Source organism: Helianthus annuus, chromosome 12 (genome assembly GCF_002127325.2).
Source record: "Helianthus annuus cultivar XRQ/B chromosome 12, HanXRQr2.0-SUNRISE, whole genome shotgun sequence".
Lineage (NCBI taxonomy): Eukaryota > Viridiplantae > Streptophyta > Magnoliopsida > Asterales > Asteraceae > Helianthus > Helianthus annuus.
In genome coordinates, this window is record NC_035444.2 from 51,199,468 (window position 1) to 51,213,772 (window position 14,305).

The window sequence follows — 14,305 nt, forward strand, 5'->3', positions numbered from 1 at the left end:
AACCTTTGCAGCATGTATTTCTCATGATAATAATACTTTAAAACATATATTCATTTGCTTGTAATATTATAACAAATTTTAGATGTTTGGTATAAGATACTTAAGCTAATTTTTTGAACTTATTGCTTTGTTTCCTAGTTTGAACGCTGTCCACGAAGGAGAAGAAACAATCTTGAAGTTCAATTACCTGTTAAAAGGTTGAAAACCATTCTTTGATTTTCGGTCGGTAAGTTACACGCTTTTTGTTTTGAGTTCTACTTTATATGTAGGTAAGTTTTCATTGATATGTATTTGCTTTATTTACAACTACAATATGTAGATGACAATTACCCTATATCAGTGGCGAAGCTTGACGCGAATGACGGGGGTTGAAAATATATGTACCAAAAGATTTCTATAGAACCGTGGGTTTGAAAACGTACATACCCAAAAATTTCTATACGAAAACTACATACTCTCCACTACTGAGTGAAAAGTTCGGGGGGTCGGGCGCCCCCTTCTGCCCATTATGTACTTCCCCACTGCACTGTATGTCAAATATTTTCTACAGTACCTAATAAATTATTTGATGCTTTGTTAGTTGTACGCTCACTCTCATGATTATTAACAGTACCTTTTAGAGAGTGTTAATAAATTTATATTTATTTATTTATATATGATAAAATTTAAAGTCAATGAACAGTGATTCATAATTCTTTATTTATTATGTGATTTTTTATTATATTAAACAATATTTAATATTCATTTATTAGACTATGGGGTATGGTGTGAGCGTTGGGGTGTGGGTTGGGTACAAATGCCCAAGTCACCATCTCGGGTGGGCTTGGGTTTCGGTGTGGCCTCTTGGGCGGGAGTTTCAGTCCGGGCGTTGGGCATGCCTAGCGGTCCTCCATGGCCGACTCTCATTGGCTGGGTTGGTTAGGCCATAGCGACTAGGTTTAAATTTTATAAAATAACCGTTTGGCTGGCCAAACGGTTCACCGAAGTCACTATAAAACCCCCCCAACCCCACCGCATGTCCACATCGCTACTCCAAACCTTCACTCTACCTACCCGAACCCGCTACCCACACTTGATACCGACACAATGCAATGAAGGGCCGCCAACCCAGTGAGACCCGTTATTGGCTGGAAGCTTTCGCTAGCTACCGACACAACGTGGGGAACGACCGGCACAATTTAAACACGTGCCAACACAAGTGGCGCGAGCTACGACCGAAGCTCGACCGTTTTAAAGCCTACTACGATAGCGTCCCGGGCGGTGATATAAGTCATGAAGACCGGGTAGCGGTGACCAACATCCAGTTCCGGGGCAAGGAGCGGAAGCCGTTTGACAAGCTCGCCCTGTTCGAAATCTACCTAACGCTTTAGGCTTCTTTTTATTTTGTAATCCTTTTTTTTGTAGAATTTTGTAATTTTTAGGAACTTTTAATAATAATTTTAGGCTTTTTTTTTAATTCTGTGTGTATTTTTTAATTTTAGGTTTTTTTTTATAAATTTTTTTTATAAAACTGGCCAACCCACGCGGGCTAGCCATGCCCCGCCATACCGACCCAACACGTCACTTACCAGTGGGGGGCTCGAAGTCCACGTGTCAACCCATGCCCCAAACCCTCGCCCCACCATACCACACGGTCGAAAACACCAATGCCTTTCGCGTAACGCGCGTCATTAAAAAACACTAGTTAAAAATAAAATCGACTAATCTCATGTTTTTATAATCAATTTGACCCTCCGATTGCAAACACTTACGAAAAGATGGCTTAGATTTTAGAACCCGACATACACAATGGAATCATAGACATCAAGTCAAATCCAATCTATGAAATAGTTTGGATAACCGTGCATAAGGATCAATAAAAACTCAAGCGAACCCCTGGCATATGTTGGATAAGACCTTGGCAGCTTGGCTACCACAAACACTCAAACCTCTCGTATAAAATAAAATAATAGAAAAACTTTGCTGCTAAAAGTATATAGTATTTGAGATAGAAGACGGAATACTTTCTTACTTTATTGACAAGCCTTAAATAGGCATACAAACTACTCCAACGGACTAAAGGACTTATTCAAAACCTATTCTAAACAAGCTACTAGTTCTCCCTAAGACCCGGACAAACAAAAGACTCAATCAAACAAACAACTTATTCAAACTAACGTGCATGGACTCACTTATCACATGCAAGATTGTTAGTTGACCCATTAAACTAAACACACTGCTGACCCAAATCCAACTCCTGACCCGTTTCTAGCCTCGTAACCCGACTTGACCAGTATCCGTCGACCCGAAATAACCCGCAACATCAAGATTACCCAACATTCACCCCGTAATCTTGATATGGGTTCTTTCTCCTTGCTACTTGCTTGCATTCGTTCTTTATTTTCTTGTCTTGCTATAACCAGAATCGGTTTCTTGCTATACTTGCTAACTTGCTTGAATTCGAACCCGTACTTACTCGCTTCGAACACTCTTGCTGAATTTCTATATGAACCATAGTGGTTCGGTCTTGCTACTTGCTACGCGCCACACATGACTCGGTTCTTGACTTCTTTCTACACGAACCAGTTTTCTTCCTCTTGCTTCCTGACTTGCTTCAATGAATCATAGGCTACTTGCTACCTGCTTTGTTTTCATGCTTTCCGAATCACAAAGATTCGATCATTTTCTTTCTTTACGAACAAACACGTGTCCGTTTCTTTCTTTCTTTCGGTTGTCGAATTTGCTTTCTTCTTTCTCGTCGACACCCATTCTTCATTTCTTGTGGTTTGCTACTTTCTTACTTTCATGCAACACCACCGGTCTCTTTCTTTCTTTCTTACTTACGAGGCCTTCTTTCTTGCTAAACGACGCCGGCCTCTTTCTTCTTTCTTGGGGCGCCTCTTCTTTCTTTCTTTCTTTCTTTCTTTCTTTCTTTCTTTCTTTCTTTCTTTCTTTCTTTCTTTCTTTCTTTCTTTCTTTCTTTCACGTACTAGGCTGTTACACACCACCGAAACAAAACTTGTTTGCCGCCTGCGATCAACAAATACTTGCTGGACGTTTTTCTTTCTGCAACGAACATAAATACACATCTTACCCGATTCGTTCTTGCCCATTTTGTGCAATCACCCTGCCAATTAAACCTTACTGTAGAAACTTACTTCTTGGCCGTTGTGCATCACAAAAAATCAACCCGAACACTTGCTGCGATGATCTGCCTTCACGTACTTTCTAATTATCAACTTGCCTACTTGCTTCTTTTCAACATGCTTGTTTCTTTCTTCTGCCGATCATAAAACCATGATCAGACCGCTGATGCTTTCTTTCTCCGTCATGAAAACGACCGTTCTACACCCTACTGTTTAGAGGGTTGCTTCCCCTTTCCCGAACATTACTCTCAAAACAACCTCCTTCTTCAACCTTGCTCTTATACCAAATGTTGGATAAGACCTTGGCTATCACAAACACTCAAACCTCTGGTATAAAAGAAAATAATAGAAAAACTTTGCTTGTAAAGTATATAGTATTTCAGATAGAAGACAAAATACTTTCTTACTTTATTGACAAGCCTTAAATATGCATACAAACTACTGCAACGGACTAAAGGACTTATTCAAAACCTATTCTAAACAAACTACTAGTTCTCCCTTATACCCGGACAAACTAAAGACTCGGTCAAACAAACAACTTATTCAAATTCACGTGCATGGACTCAATTATCACATGCAAGATTGTTAGTTGACCCATTAAACTAAACACACTGCTGACCCAAATCCAACTCCTGACCCGTTTCTAGCCTCGTAACCCGACTTGACCCGTATCCGTTGACCCGAAATAACCCCCATCATCAAGATTACCCAAGAGCATATAACCATAGTTTTTACAAACAATCAATCAAATAATAATAATAAGTGAACTCAACTATAAAACAATTGAACTCAGTTATAAAACAATGGGTGCTCCTTTTGTCCCACCACTAGTAAACAAATACACACTTAAATTAAAGTATAATTACTACCAATTTTTCTAATGGGATGACAGTCATACCTTCTTACCCATTGATTAAATACACCCATTGGGTTTTTTTTTAATTTTTTTTTCGTTTGGATTTTTTTAATTTTTTTTCCACAATTTTGTTTTGTGTAGTACACTAGTGCCAGAGAGTTATTAACTGTACATATTTTTCTTTTCTTAAAAGTATACCTAATAATTCTAAAATATACTATAATCGTACATCCACAACAATTTTTAGACTCGATCCAGAAGTAAACTTTTTTTTTTTTTTTTTTCATCTATACTGATAGTTAAGGTCTCAATGATGCAAATATTTTGAAAGATCCATGTCATTTGTTTTAAACATGTTATTTTATGAAAATTGCTGTGTTTTTGGTATAGAAATATATAAATATACTTAAATGATCCAACTAAATTTTATTTAAACATGTTACTTTTATAAAATCTATATATATATATATATTAGTTTTAAGGAAACCCAAACAAAGGATTGTGTATTATTCATATAAATAGACATCTTTTTTTCTCACTTACATCCATTTAAGCAATTCAATTGATAAATTGAGTCTCAATGGAAAGCTTACTAAAAACTACCATTCTATCTCGGGTGAACTCCTTAAAAATGCAATGCTAACCTTGTTCTATGAGAATTGTGTATATCAAGAAGAAAATAAAGACTTAATTAAAGGTATTGGAACATCTTCGTCACATAAATAAGTGCTTGCTAACGAGCATACGGTTGTGTTATCATGTAATCATCAGCCGATGACACAGATTTGACTTCGATTTGGATCTCTCCTGTGAAAAAAGCAGGTTGCTTAGGTTGAGGCAACACACCCTCACTAACCAGCATCAGAACCACCGACAACATTGTTGGTCTATCTTCTGCATGATGCTGCACGCATAGCAGTGCTACATGTATTGATCTTAGCACTTCAGAGACCACACATGAAGCCTGTAAAGATCCACTCATCAATTCAGTGGACCTCCCTTCTTTAAAGAGTCTCCATGCCTACGTACATCAAACCAAATCACATTTAAAGCAATTCGACAAAATAATAACTAAATTCTGGTCACCACTTCACTTACATGACCAAGAAGGTTATCGTTGTGGTCTCCATGAGTGAATTCTCTGTTTTTCTTACCGCTTATTATCTCCAACACTAGAACACCAAAACTAAATACATCTGATTTTATAGAGAAACGACCATGTACTGCGTACTCTGGAGAAATGTAACCACTACACAAAGATTAAACATCATAAACTTATAGATTAGTATTACAGTTTCTCTTTTTGTGATAAAGTATTAAAGTTTAGGAGGATTCTTACTATGTTCCTACCACTTTCTTTGTCTTCGCAGTGGTATCGTGTCCTACAAAGTTTCTAGCAAGGCCAAAGTCGGATATTTTTGGATTCATGTCATAGTCTAACAATATGTTACCGGCCTTTAAATCTCTGTGGATTATTTGAAGGCGGGAATCTTGATGTAGATAGAGAATACCTCGAGCCATCCCATGTATTATATTAAATCGTTGGGACCAGTCAAGCATCAAACTTCTGGTTTCATCTGTCAAATGTGACTGCTATGTCATATGCTATTAGAATGCCTTAAAGTAAAATACTATGTGAAAAATAAAGAAAGAGTCAAACCAAAGAGAAAAAAGTCCAAGCTTTTGTTAGGCATGTATTCATAAATCAAAATCAATTCTTTTTTATAAATGCAATATCCAAGAAGCTTCACAAGATTCCGGTGTTGTAGCTTTGCAATACAAATGACTTCATTCTTGAACTCATCAAGCCCTTGTTGAGATGATTCTGAGAGCCGCTTCACGGCTATTTCTCTTCGATCATCCAACACACCCTAAACGATTTGGAACAAAATTATGATAGTGACAAGCAATGAATTCTATTTTAAGAGTACATAATACTTACCTTGTAAACAGGACCAAAGCCGCCTTCTCCAATCTTATTTGAGACACTGAAGTTATCTGTTGCCCTGGCTACTTCAAATAGGCTGAAAAATTGTAAATCGTCAAGATGATCTATCTCAACCCTTCTATTCTTTTTATCAAGTAGATACCTGTTTCCTACAAATATAATATCCTATAAACATGCAAAAGTGTCAACATTTAGTTAATTGCTCCTTTGTGTTACCTCGTCCTTTGTGGCGCCATTGATTTATTTTTCTACAGGCATATGCCACTACGAAGATAAGTGACAAAGCCGTTGAAGTTAAAAGCAACGCTATAATAATACTTTTCCGTATGTTGAAATTGTACTGGGAGTCCATAAGTCCTTTATTTGGAAATAAAAATAGTTCAGCCTTAACCATATAAGCTAAAAATATAAAATAAAAAAAAATCAAATATTACAAAAACAAATATACCTTCTAACTCAGTGGCGTCGATTCTTATGTAAATATCTTGATCTGAATCATACTCTCTGGTGTCCAAAAGATCATGAAACCAGAGCAAACATCCACTTCCTCCATTTCTGATATCTACACTTGCATAACCTGTACAAGAGCAGTTCTTTTTGCAGGCCATCTCACATTCGTCAAGGGTCATGCTCACATTATACCACGACCTTCCAGTATCTGGTACCTTAACTCCTGCAACTTTCCAGAACCCATCACCATTCCCACAATTTAAAGGCGTTTTGCGTGTACACCCACTTACCCAGTCAGATGCCTGCCATTCTTCTAGATTTTTTGGTTCAAAACCTTTCATACATGTACAAGGTGGATGCTTGTTAATGCTACATATCCCATTAGGACCACATAGTGAAAAACGATCACAAGTATCAACGAAAGTTTCTGCATACACAATCCAATCTTTTATTCGCTCAATCCACTGCAAAATCTGTGTCTTGCCATCCCATGTCAAAACTATCCTTTGAACAACTGAACTTTGAAGTTCAAATTTATAATAGATTTCCTTCTCATTAAGGGAAAAATCTGTGGAGTAAATCGGATTTCCTTTTTCATCAGGAAAGCCACTAAAGCCAAGACCATTCCACGGTCCAAGTCTTCTTGTTATAACATCACCCTTCCGTCCGTAAGTTTGTGGAAATCCGGTTGCGTCTAATTTATCACTATACTCACCTACAGAAGGATCATCAGGACTCTTCCAAGATGACATGAACCGCAGCAGCCCTGTCACTAAATCCTTCCCGAATTTCATTCCTGCTATATATGTGTCACCTGGATAGTCGAAACTTTGCCAAATAATTTTATTTGTATGCCATACAACAAGATTTCCATTACTTAAAAGCTGCGCCACCACTACCGAATTATTACCATGAACAAATACCGTTGAATTGGATGACCAGACCATCGGGTTGCCGCCACTGACAATCACCAGGTTTCCCAGTCTGTTAAGTTTGAGCATGCCTGACTTATCTGCAATTGGTGTATTCCTGTTAGCAACCCATACAACAGTACCATATGATATCTTCTTGAACCATATACCCACATAACGATTCTTGGACTTCCCGGGACTAAAAAAGCCCAATTCAAACATTCCACCTTCAGAAACAAGGGAATTGCCATCTCGGATTTCATGATTTGCAGATATGGTGTCTAGTGCAATGCAGTATGATTGAACCAAGATGAAAGCGATAAAAAAGAATAATTGTACGGATTGGACCTCCATTGATGATCTCGAGCCAAAATATTAGTGTTTTTATAACCCGACATTCAGAATTTATTAATGCGTCAACTTGTTGAAAGATTAGCGTCTGAAGTCCATTAGTTCACCAACTAAGACTTTATTTTTCTAGAAGGATGACCGTTTCTCAATAATAAACTTTATATGCAGTTTCACACTCTATTTCCACAAAAGGGCATTTTTAATGTAAATAAATTGTAGCTTATTTTAGTAATTATTTATTTTTAGAAATAACTTATAAGGCTAGAGGGTGTGGTATAAAGTCCTTACGGCTTTATCACGCTACATTACCGTCATCTTAACGCTATATCACATAGGGGGTTTTAAAGCTCATTCCTTTAACGTGCATGCAATTGTTTAAAGCCATCATCATCATTACCTAATTATTAATTTTTATTATATTTTGTATTTGGCATTTTTAATGTAAATAAATTATAGCTTATTTTAGTAATTATTTCTTTTTAGAAGTAACCTATAAGGCTAGAGAGTGTGGTATAAAGCCCTTACGGCTTTATCACGCTACATAACCGCCATCTTAACGCTATGTCACATAGGGGGTTTTAAAGCTCATTCCTTTAACGTGCATTCAATGGTTTAAAGCCATCATCATCATTACCTAATTATTAATTTTTATTATATTTTGTATTTTTTAGTTTATATGCCAGTTTTCTTTGAAACAAATTTAAAAAAAAACAGAATTTCAATAAAATAAATAAAACATTACAAACTACTTAAAAAATTTAAAAAACTACAAAGTTACTTAAAAAAGAGTTAATTACTGTTTTCGTCCCTGTGGTTTGTTAAAAATCACTATTTCAGTCCATTAGTTTAAAAATTGCGATTTCAGTCCTTGTGGTTTCACTTTCGTAACCAATTCAGTCCACCTCGTAACCATTTCAGTCCTTGTACTTTACAGAATAATGGATTGAAATGGCTACGAAAGTGAAACCACAGGGACTGAAATGGTTACGAATGTGAAATCATAGGGACTGAAATCACAATTTTTAAACTAATGGACTGAAATAGTGATTTTTAACAAACCACATGGACGAAAACAGTAATTAACTCTACTCCTTAAAAAATAACCTACTTGAAAATAAAAAACAACTACATATATTTGGTTGGGATTTTTATCTTACGAGCCTCTAAAATGACTCCTTCCTCCTCCGGTAAGTTGGAAAAGTCTTTCTCACGAAACTTCATATCTTTCTGGATTTGTTTCTCCATTCTAAATTCATGCTCCTTTTCCTTCATCGAGGGAAGCCGGCTGAGTCTATCGTCGAACTCGTCCAACCTTGATGGGCCATCCGATGGCGTTGAAGAAGACGTGTCTTGTGCTCGTGCAGCTGCCTTACTTTTATCCCCACCCTTCAGTCGTGGCAGCTCTTGTGGTTCTTCAAAATTGAGATCATCCAACTCATCGTTTAGGTTAATAGTATTACGAGCATCGGACGCGGATGGTTCGCTAGTCGATGTTGATTTGGACCGTTTTGACCAATGGGTTGTTTGGTCAAATGTTGGTGCAAGATGCCACTTTGGAGATTTGTATAGAAGCTCCCATGAACGTAACATGGTAAACGCATAGCCATGATACATTTTATATTCGTTGGCAGTCATAATGTCCACGTCGTATGAACTGTTTCTTCTTGTATGATTGTTGACGAGACTATTGTGTATGTTGTTGAAGTTGTTAATCTTGTTATGCATTGCAGTCCACTTGCCCGAAAATGAGTCGGCCGGAAAAATGGCGGGTACGTTTTGGGTTTGGGGAAAATGGTAGTGGGGAATAGTATTCATAGAAACCAGGAATCGGTGGCGTAGTCGGATGAGGGGATGTTGGCGTGGTAGGTGGCATCAGATAATACCCAACTTCACCTGTTTGCGGGTCTCTTCGGTATCGTTCTTCTTGCTCGTTGTTTGCTAAATTACCCCAAAACGGATTGTTGGGATCCCACGGGTTTGATTGTTAGGAAACATTGTGTGAATATGATAAAGTTTGTAAAGTTTTTATATGGAGAATGGATGGATATTTGAGTAAAGTAGGTAGGATATTTATAGTGTTAAATTTATAAAGCAAAACTTTCTTTTTTAATAATCGACCATTGCCAACGGTCATATTTGACCAAGATTCTCGAACAAAGCAAATTAACCAGCGTTACTTGGCTAGCGGAGCAACGATGGCGCTCCCCCTTTGGTGCGTAGAGGATGGGTTGGGAACGCTAAAGGGCGCTAACGATGATGATGTGGCCAGGGGCGGTATACCACACCCCCTGGCCTAAGAAGGTTAACATCGCACGTTTCTCCTCAATCTATATAATTTAACTCAAAAACACAACTTTCTTTAAAATTTGTTTATTTTATAAAAACCTCAAAATTTGTTTATTTTATTAAAACCTCAGAAGTCCCTTTCTCTATTTTTATTTTTATCTACTCACAAATATTTATTCTATTAATTTTTCTCTTTCAGATACAACCATCAACAAATATAGAGGCTTAAATTTGAGCCTTTAAAAACCTCAAATTCATTTCATCAACCACCCATGTTTGTTATGCAGGAATGAGAGGCGTAATGGAATGAACTATTGTGAGAGAATGAAACAAAATATGTTTGAAGCTAATGGAATCATCCATTACATGAGACATCCCATTCCTTATAAAAACCTCAAATTCATTTCATCAACCACCCATGTTTTTTTTTTCATTATGTTCCCTCTCCCACCCTTCATCACCACCACCCGCCACCATCACCGTCACTACCCGCCGGCATCGCCACCGCCACTACCTGCCCCTAACCACTGACGTTGCCACCTTCGTGGTTGTCACCACACACCAACACCGACCAACGCCGCCAAACTCTGTCACTGACCACCGGCGCTACCGCCCACCGCCGACCACAACCACCACTCGCCACCGCCACTGAGCACTTCCACCCACCGCCGCCGCTAACCACTGACACCGTCGCCACTGCCCACCGGTATCACACCCTCAAAATCCACAAGCAGAGTATCACCGCGAGGTGTGTGACTGACCAGGATCATACCACTAATCATACTGAACGTTAAGTGAACTAAAGTAAAACAATCACAATCCAAACGTTTAGTGTTTATGAAAACAACATCCCAAACCAAGTTTAAGAGTTAGCGGAAGCATAAAGTTCAAAACCCATTAATAGTTCAAAAGCATAATGTTTAAGATTAGGAACCCAACAGCTGGTTCCTGGACACACTGCCCACTCCTCGTGCAAGCTCCAGCCATGTACCTAACGACCTGCAAAGCATGCAGTAGAGTGTCAACATAAAGTTGGCGAGTTCACAGTTGGTTGTACGTTTTGTTGTTGTTCCAAAAACCATAAGTTGTTTAGTTCCTTGTTCTTTATAAAAACATGCCATGGGGAGCTACCCCATTGTTTTAAACCACTAGACCCGTACCATATCGACTACTGAGTGAAGTTATGTTGAGTGCCCCAAGTCAATGTCTATCATCATTGACTAAGTGCCCAAGCATATTAGTCCACTCCCGTCCTCTGTGGCATGGTGTGAGGCTTGTCAGATCTAATAGCGTTATTTAACTAAGACTCTGTTCGCCATTGGCCCGGTGATTAAGTTGATATAAAATGAGTGGGGACTTTAAGATAGAGTTGTTGTCTAGCATGATTAAGACATGTATTATAAGGGTTGTCGTCTTTCCCAAGGAGGACGGTAGTAGGTATTCTACCTAAGGAGAATACGCAGGTTGTATCCCACCCAAGGGGGATAGTTGTTGCTTGACCCATTCCGCATCCCACCCAAGGGGAACTGTTGTTGTTTAACCCATTCCTAAACCACCGGGAATTACATGCTTTTAAGAAAAATGTGAACTCACCTTAGATTAGCTCAGCAGATAAATGGTCACTTGAGCTAATGTGGTCAACCACGTCCTATTATGGTTACCATATAAGTCAGGTTCATACTCAAATGATACACATATGGTTTTACACGTATACTAATAGGTTGCATACAACCAAGGTTAACAACATACACATCACATGTCCAATAGTAGTGTATAAGTGCATGTATTTGTTCTACACATATCTAGCACTTTGCATATAAACAGAGATCATAGCTTACACGCCTAACATAACAGTTAGCATCTACGTTCACAACGGGGGTCTACAAGTTTACTTGTTAAGTGTATGGCCCGCTAACTAGGCCTAGTTGAAGTGTGCGAGTCCAAACATTGTGCGGCCCAACAGTTAAATGTCGAGACTATGAGGTCTCGAGTCTAGACTAGAGATCTTGAGTCGAGATCATGTGGTCTCGAGCTGTAGTCCAGACGGTTTTGAGTCGAGACTAAGGGGGTTTCGGGTCATGCATTACTAGTCGAGACCATGAGGTTTCGAGTCAGGTCTCGAGTCGCAACCGGACTGGCAATCGCTGGTCTCGAGTCGTGTTGTTTTGGTGAAGGTGTGGTCTCGAGTCGGAACCATGAGGTCTCGACTCGCAACCTCAGTCGAAATCCTTAAAGATGTAATTGATTTCCTTTTTAATTGCCCTTTATTCTCGTAACAACAGTTATCAAATTTAACATGTTTCGATCGGATCAAAAGGCAATCATTTAACACAATAGCACATTCATATAATCCATATTTATCGTCCAATCATGAACAAAGATCAATCAACATACAAAACATTTTAATCGAGACATTAAAACAGTTATTTCGAACATTATCGTGCAACCATAGTTCTTGTGTAACATCATGCCAACAATACAACACATCTTATACTCGAATATTGTCAATCCATTAACATGTAATCGGCCCTAGATCAACATCAACATCATACCATCCTTTCTAACAGTTTTGTTATCACATTTTCCTAATCGTCAAACGAGACAGTTTCATCACCCATAATAATATTGTAATCAAACACTTATTTCAGGTTTATAAGCACAATTTCATTAATGATTCTACTAGCATGAAACCCTAAGTAATTACATAAGATCATAACAATCACATCATCAAGTATCATAACAAACAAACAAAGATGGAACACTAACCGTGATGTCGAATGAGTTGGTTTGGTTGATGCAAGGGCTTCGAATGAGAGGGGGGCTACAACGGTTGCACTTAAGGTGGTTTCCCTTGTATCCACCCTAACTTTGATTGGTAGCACAATGCTGGTTGGGACTCTTGTAGTCATCGGTCCTTCACTGCTGAGACTGAGCTGGCTGAGTAAAGCTTGAACCCTTGCTCGAGTTTCCATCCCACTTACGCTTGTTGTCACTTGGAGCATCAGTGGTAGCGCTAATCCGTTTAGGAAGTCTGTTATGCTAAACTGCCTGGTCAGTGAGGCGATGTGATAGTCGTATGATCTGCTGGATCGTAGGGAGGTTCGCTGCAATTACCAAGCTCTGAATATCCGGTACTAAACCTTTGATGTAGAACTCAATGCGCTTGTAAGCAGGATTCGCCATGTTGGGACACAAGGCAGCCAAATCACTCGACCTTTTCCTGCAGGCTTCAATCTCTAACCCTGTCATCTTGAGGTTGTAAAACTCCACTTCCAACTTGTGGATGTCATCCCGATGACAGTACTCTTCTTTGATCAATTCCTTGCAGTCGTTCCATGGGGTGGCATTAGTAGCTGCCAGCCCTAACATTTGCAATTGTGCGTTCCACCAAGAGAGCGCACTACCTTCGAGTGTTCCAGTTGCAAACTTCACCCTATTGGCTACAGGTCATTCACACATCTCAAAGACGGATTCGATCTTCTCAAACCAGTGGAGGCGACCTACAGCTCCTTTGGTACCACTAAAGGAACTAGGCCGACAGTTCATGAAAGTCTTGAACGTACATGCTCGAGGCTGAGTAGGTTGACCTGTCGCGTGAGAAAGAAGGGGTAAGGTTAAGAATGATAGAGGATCACGAGAGTAGGATCTAAACATCCTAGGATAGGCCGAAATGGTAGGTTTTACCTCCTGGTTGGGCTGCTGCTAAAGCCTCAACCCATTTATTGATTAGGGCCGTCAGTTGAGACTGAGTCAAGTTGAGGCATCCACTCATGATCTTCACATCTAGAAAACATAAGTGAGAACGGCGACGTAAAGGTGTGAAAAGTATGAGATGACAGAAGAGAGTGAGCACATAAGGTTTCAGGAAAAACAGTTGAATGTCAAAGAGAGCACATTAGGGCTAATAGGCAACATGCTACTACGTTAACTAGGCATACCACGAGCAACACACCATGCAAATGTAAACTAGCGAGTGGGCAATATAAACATAAACCATACTACCTATAATGTTGAGCCTTGCACGTGGAGCGAAGTGTCGTTGTGGATCGTTGAGCACTGAGCAGGTTATAGTCTGTTTTTTGTCAAAAAGATTTTCCCCTTTTTAAAACCAAGTTCACTATAACCAATAGCTCTGATACCAATCTATCACACCCTCAAAATCCACAAGCGGATTATCACCGCGAGGCGTGTGACTAACCATGATTATACCACTAACCATACTGAACGGTAAGTAAACTAAAGTAAAACCATCACAATCCAAACGTTTAGTGTTTATGAAACAACATCCCAAACCAAGTTTAAGAGTTAGCGGAAGCATAAAGTTCAAAACCCATTAATAGTTCAAAAGCATAATGTTTAAGATTAGGAACCCAATAGT

At 38.9% G+C, this 14,305-nt stretch overlaps 1 protein-coding gene across 2 annotated transcripts; it reads right to left on the bottom strand.

The window, feature by feature from the left end:
- Nucleotides 1-4,647: 4,647 nt before the first annotated feature.
- Nucleotides 4,648-7,680, bottom strand: LOC110894993 (G-type lectin S-receptor-like serine/threonine-protein kinase At4g27290). 2 transcript variants are annotated; one of them, XM_022142253.2, is made up of 7 exons: nt 6,378-7,680; nt 6,146-6,286; nt 5,924-6,078; nt 5,642-5,852; nt 5,321-5,558; nt 5,080-5,230; nt 4,648-5,002 (listed from the first exon to the last, which is right to left on the bottom strand). In XM_022142253.2, exons 1-7 carry the CDS (start codon nt 7,642-7,644, stop codon nt 4,715-4,717), a joined length of 2,451 nt encoding a protein of 816 aa, XP_021997945.1. In that variant the 5' UTR covers nt 7,645-7,680; the 3' UTR covers nt 4,648-4,714. The 2 variants fall into 2 exon arrangements, 1 of the variants encoding a protein (XP_021997945.1); XR_004875403.1 differs by having other exon boundaries at nt 4,863-5,002; nt 5,332-5,558.
- Between the last annotated feature and the right edge of the window lie 6,625 nt (nt 7,681-14,305).

Bases quoted from the DNA above. Each gene is read 5' to 3' on its own strand.
- LOC110894993 (XM_022142253.2), bottom strand. From the start codon at position 7,644: ATGGAGGTCCAATCCGTACAATTATTCTTTTTTATCGCTTTCATCTTG. The intron at 5,231-5,320 runs GTAAGAATCCTC...ATCTTTGTGTAG, and splicing joins AAGAAAGTGGTAGGAACATA to TGGTTACATTTCTCCAGAGT. The intron at 5,003-5,079 runs GTAAGTGAAGTG...TGATGTACGTAG, and splicing joins ACGATAACCTTCTTGGTCAT to GCATGGAGACTCTTTAAAGA.